General features: G+C 39.7%; 1 protein-coding gene across 1 annotated transcript in view; it reads left to right on the top strand.

Moving 5' to 3' along the window:
* LOC118322668 (alpha-1,6-mannosylglycoprotein 6-beta-N-acetylglucosaminyltransferase B) overlaps positions 1-2716 on the top strand; it is a 52945-nt gene extending 50229 nt beyond the window's left edge. Inside the window, exons 17-18 of the mRNA XM_035654402.1 lie at positions 1185-1456; positions 1977-2716. Coding sequence (XP_035510295.1) covers positions 1185-1456; positions 1977-2175 — 471 coding nt within the window. The 3' untranslated portion in view covers positions 2176-2716. The remainder of the gene's footprint in view (positions 1-1184; positions 1457-1976) is intronic.
* Positions 2717-5897: the final 3181 nt, after the last annotated feature.

The raw sequence follows: 5897 nt of genomic DNA, 5'->3' as shown, positions 1-5897 counted from the left end.
TGACTTACTGGGACACTGTGCTTGTCCTTGAGTTAATGGGTTAGTTTTGATTATTGGTCTTATTGACAAAGTTTGGGCCATCAAATTTTATATATTCTCACAACACTTGACTCACCACCTTAAGAGTGAGATCTGGGAATGCAACGTCACTAGAACTTAGTCCAGTAGGACTAATACAGCTAGTCAGACGATCACACAGGCTGTAAAATAGCAAGTAGTGATATGAGGAAGTGACAAGGTCTCATGTATGATTAAGACAGTTTAGTTATAACTTTTGCCTGCATGTTCTCTTCTAATTGTGTGTGCATGTATAGTGCGTGACATGGTTCTTTCCAGCATGTGTGATCCTCTGACTGCACGTTTCTCGTCCAGACTAAAATATTACCGTCGATTCTACAAAAATAAGACTGATGTTTGTTTCTGATTTTCTTCCATGTTCTCTATGTGCAGGATTGGACAGTATCAAAAAGACATAACTTAAAGTTGCTATAATCACACAAGGTTTAATGCTTAAATAAGTGTGTAACTTGTCAACAGTCACAATTATCAAAAGAGAAAATAATACTTGGGACCAAATGCATGAACACATAGAAAATACACTGTTTGGTTGAATAAAAAAAAAAAAATGTAATTACAATATCAGTATCTTAACCTTGCCCGTTTCCATACCTTTAAATTCTGCACTCTGTGTGTGTCACGGATGTTGACTGTGTTTAGGAGTGGAAGTGCAGCAGAGATGGAGAGATTGGAAGCCTAGTTATTGCCTGCGGGCACTAGGAGCCTGTTTAATAAACGGGTCTGGAGGCCAGTGGGACATGTCAGAGAAATGTTATTACCTGGGTCTTATGAATAGCCCCAGCTGGAGGGGGAATCTAATCAGGGCTCTCACCAGAGCCTAATTCTGCCTCCAGACCTCATTTGTTATTGGGTGGCATAACTGCATTCATATCATTTCCTGGAAGATTGACGAGGAGTTGTCAGTTCTGATAAGCACCTTTTGTACTGTAGCGGTTCTTTTATTATTTCCTGTATCAGCTGTCCAGAAGTTGTATATTTTGCTGAATGTATAATTTGTCACTGCTCTGTTGTGGTGTATAGTATTTATTTTAGCTGACAGGTCAAAGTGTTGCAATATGACCCCAAAAATATAACTGATGGGAGTCATTTTATCTTTGTACCTGCAGGACTTTTGTTCACCTGAAGCTCCGTTTCCTCCGGTAAACTCATCTGGCGCTTGGCTGGGCAGCCCTCCCAGTCCTTTCATCCTCCTGCCTAATTCCAGCATCCTAACCTGGGCCCCTAACGCCAGCTATTACACATCCTGGCCACCCCTCAGCGCATTGCGGCTTTTGGCTTCGCTGGAGGACCAGTCGTGTGTAAAGGCGTGCCAGAATGCAGGACTAATCTGCGAACCCGCCTTGTATCGTTTCATCAACATTAAAGAGGCCTTCAGCGCGTAAGATGTTTCTTCATTGGGATCATTAGTCAAATGATCATGCACAATTTGGCCCCAAAACAATTTTGATGTTTTAATTGGTTCCTATTGGCACATGGTTATTGAAAGACAACACGGTTCAGTTAAATGTGCAGATAAGTGTTTTTAATGAAAAACAATCGTAACAGATCTTCGTACATTTTAATGCAAAGGTACTTTTATCTCCATGATTGTGACAGTGCATCGGCCCTCTTTCAATACAAAACTTAAACTGTGTCCTTGCCCAGTGCACGTTCCACGTTATTGATTATGTTGTGAAAAGCCTCGTCAGGGCCTTTTTGAAATTGAAAAAATGCATCTTAAGGAGCTCATCCTGCAATGATAATAAATTTGACTAACCACCACACAGGGTCATGCCTCAGTGCTGTAAATATATTAGTGGAATAATAATTAATACCCTCTGGCACTCTTGCTAACATTATTATTAAATAAGTTAGTGAAATAATCATTAAGACCCTTAAAACCTGTCCTTGTTTTCCAGGCTGGACTTCCAGTGTGAGGGATTGGAGTCCGAGATGAACCACCTCTTCCCCGCCTTCTCAGCAGAGCATGCTGAGTGTAGCCTGCAGCAGGACCCGCTGCTGTTCAGCTGTGCCGGCTCCAGCGCCAAATACCAGCGCCTTTGCCCCTGCAGGGACTATCGTAACGGCCAGGTGGCGCTGTGCAGAGACTGCCTATGACCAGAGGAGGACCTGTGGACTGTGTAGACCCTTTTCTAAGGCAAGATCCTGGTTGTCCCATGGGACTCTCTTTGAAAAGGAGAGTCTGTGGTGAAATGCTTTTAAGGCAAACAGTGACTCTGCTCACTTACCTCCGACTAAGGACTGGCTGCCAAAGTAGGTAAGATGGTATTACCTCTCAGGGAACTGCATGATTGTCCTTTGAATTTGGTGGGTTTAAGGGCCTCAGCTTAAAGGTTTACATGGCTGCATTTGGACCAGAGTCTTCACAAAAGTGATGATGAAATGTGTCATTTGATGGCTCAGTTACATTAGTGAAGAAAACATGAGCAATTAAAAGGAAAGCTTTGTTCAAAAAAATGTTTCAAATGCTTGAAAGTGTTTACTCAGTGTTGTGTGAATACGTACAGTATTGTAGTGGAGTTTGGATATTTGTACTAGATGCACCCAAAGCCATTTACACCATGTTGAGATGTACTATTTTACATGTCCTGTAATGAATATATTTGTACATAAGTGTTGTTTAATAAAACACAGGAGGGAAAAGGTGTTACCATTATTTATAATAAGAAATTGGTGGAAATGATTATAATTCATTTTCTTTTAAAAAAGTAGGACTCGATTAAATTATAAGATATCATCAATCTTTTATGGACGATTTCACAAAGCCAAGTGTGGGGAAATATCCTAATTACTTCTTTCAGCCTGTGATTTATATGCAAACGGTACTGGCGCACACTCATCCGTTTATGAAGCAGTCTTTGGATACATGATGACAATAGTGTTTGGATTTTCAGAAGTCTGTAGATTCCTGCATCAGTGCTTTGGATTTGTTTTGGCTAGACAGCAATCTTTAGCAGCATTTATTTTTATTTGATCCCTTACAGAAACCCACACTGTGTTGTCTTTTCTAGATAAAGATATACTTTCTGTAGCAGCAGAACCAGCTGTGAAAATTACAGAGGCAGACATCAACCCTCTATACAGAGATGAGCTGCAGCACTACTATACAGTGACTGGTAGCAGCAGATAAACAGCTTTCTCAGCCAAATAACCGCATTATTTTGGTATAGCATATTACTGTTGGCAGGCAGATGGGGGCAAAGGGTTCAAACTATAGGTTTTTTCAAGTAGGTCTTAACAACAACAACAAGTGATGGGGGACAAAATCCACAGTCCTCTTCGAAACTTGAGCTGAAGCTTATATGATGAAAAAAATAATTTTAGAAAATAGATATTAATTATTTGGGGGGCCTTGGAATAGAAAAGTTTGGGAAGTTCTGCTTTAGCAGTCTAAATGAGAACATTTTCCAACCTTTGTGTTTTTAGCTGAAAAAAGTCCACCTCAATGTTTCCCCAGACAGTGTTCTCTTGCTGCACTGCTGCAGAGGGACAGAGACACAAAGAGGGAATTCTGCACTAATAAAACGGTACCTTTAACTTTGCAAGATACGTACTTGATTAGTCTAACTCAGAAAGCTGAAGCCTCATTTCAGCCTTAGCTGACCTTTACGATACATTTCTGCACAAAATATGACTCTGGATTTTGTACCCTATCTTATAGTTGAATTGTGTTGCACATGGTGTCCACCAGTTATCGTGAACGTAGTCACAAGGCACATTGAAAAAGACAAGATTTTCCACCAGATTTTCTCCCAGAGATGTTTTTGCCCGCTTGAGGCAAAAAAGATTTATTATGAGACCGTGTTGGAAACATTTTTACAGATAAAGTGTTTAAAAAAAACAAGCAACTGGACTCAAAAGCATGACTCAGAAACAGTTTTTGGTGGAAAAATTCAATGTCTTTACTTGCCAAAAAAGGGTTTGGTAGACAGATAATCAGAGTTCAGCAAACAATCCAGTATGGGAGAGGCCAGGCAGAGCTAGGAAAGAGGGAGGCAGATAATCCAAAAACTGGGAATTAACTAGACACAAGAAGAGCAAAGGCACTAAGGTACTAAGAAAAAGCTTGAGTGATGAGGATTCCTAAGAGAAAAGTGAATTCTCGCACACACTCATCACCTCTGCATTGATTTATTAAAAAGTCGACATTTCATTGACATGGACATATCAAACATGAGCAAGTGAGCAGCCCATAATTAAATGATAGTTCATAGCTCTCCTGGAGGTGTGTCCATGATCACATACAACACACTGTCAAAGCATACAATACACACAATATCTACAATATTGCATCTCCTGATGCTGATGATAACATAAAAGACAGTCCATACTACATAAACGGGTCTTATAACTGTATATATTACAGAGTGAAGAGGACACACACATTAAAAACTCTGGTGAGGGGGAATAAGGAGACAGGTGAAACCAATTGGGGCGGAGCAAGAAAATGGAGGGAAACACACAGGCAGGAAGTGAAGTGGTCTGAAATGAGACAGGAGGTAAGTGTGACATTAAGGCTATAAAAATATCTACTGTTGCTCCCCCAGGCAGGTGAAGTTTTTGTTTTTTTTGTGGGGTGGGGTTCCATTTAGATCTTTATTGGGAAAGAATTTTCAGTACTAATTTTGAAGGTGCTACATTCCCCCAGGTCCTTGAAATGGCTTTTTTGCTTACTTTTCACCTTTGGTATAATAAAGAAATATAGGAGAATTCCCTCCATGTCTGTGAACTAGAGGATGTATAGTGGATCTCCCACATGTTTTGACAGTATTCATAAGCAGGTAAAGTTTAATGTTGCTCCAGTTTCCCACTCAAAATGTATAGTCGTGTTTTTTTTTTTTTTGTATTTAAATTTTGCCACATTTCTTGATCATCAGTAGCCAACCGGATGGTAACATGTTGCAAAATAATTAATACTTGAAAGACAAACAATAGGAGACATGCTCCAGATGTCATGTGGCCAATTTATTCAACAATCATGTTATTTTAAAATCATATTCCCAATCAAGTCATGCTTTCTATCTCGATGGGGAATTTACTGGTCTCAGTCGCAACTTAAAATACTGAAGATTCTTCAGCAGGAAGCACTGTACTCACTCTTCACGCACATATGAACTGTATACTTTGTTTAACTTAGATGGAGTGTGCCATCACATATGCTTCCGAGGCAAATATGAAGATCCTTTTAATAACTGAAACCTTCCAGTTTCATTTCCACTGTAATCCATTTCTCTCTCCTCTTTGGCTTTGTTTGTGTGGGCTTCATGAATGAAACCATTAAGTGAAGCAGAGCACTCAGGGCTATTTTAAATCACCTTTACAGATGGACATTATAATATGCAGAGAAATGCTGCAATGTCACTAAAGTCATTATCACGAGCGCTGCTGCTCCACTGAAGCTGAAACCCCTCCACTACGATAAGAGGATTTTAATGAGAGATCCTCAAAAGACAGAGTTGGAATTTGCCAGTTTTCATTTAATGATGGGGTTAGTGTCTCTTTGACTGATAGTAAGGACCATTTCACAATATGCCCATTTCTCCTCTCCAATTTATAATCTCTGAACTAATATTGAACTTTCTCTTTGCAGTAGTCTGGAAGGCTCTGAATCTTTTAGGGCTTTTATGGTGAGAATTCAGGTGTTGGACAATAACCTCTGAGACTTAAAGAAATAATATAAATACACCACTTCAGAGTTTTCAGAAATGGTATTCTTCTGAGCTAAACTAACAGTGCTGCATCCAAGTACTTTGCTTTTCAGCATTGAAAAAAAAGCTCTCTTCTCTTTCTGCTTTTCACCACTTTTTCTCAGTGAAGAC

This window comes from Morone saxatilis, unplaced genomic scaffold (genome assembly GCF_004916995.1).
Source record: "Morone saxatilis isolate NCDOM2014 unplaced genomic scaffold, NCSU_SB_2.0 Contig14, whole genome shotgun sequence".
Lineage (NCBI taxonomy): Eukaryota > Metazoa > Chordata > Actinopteri > Moronidae > Morone > Morone saxatilis.
This window is presented reverse-complemented; position numbering and strand designations above follow the sequence as displayed.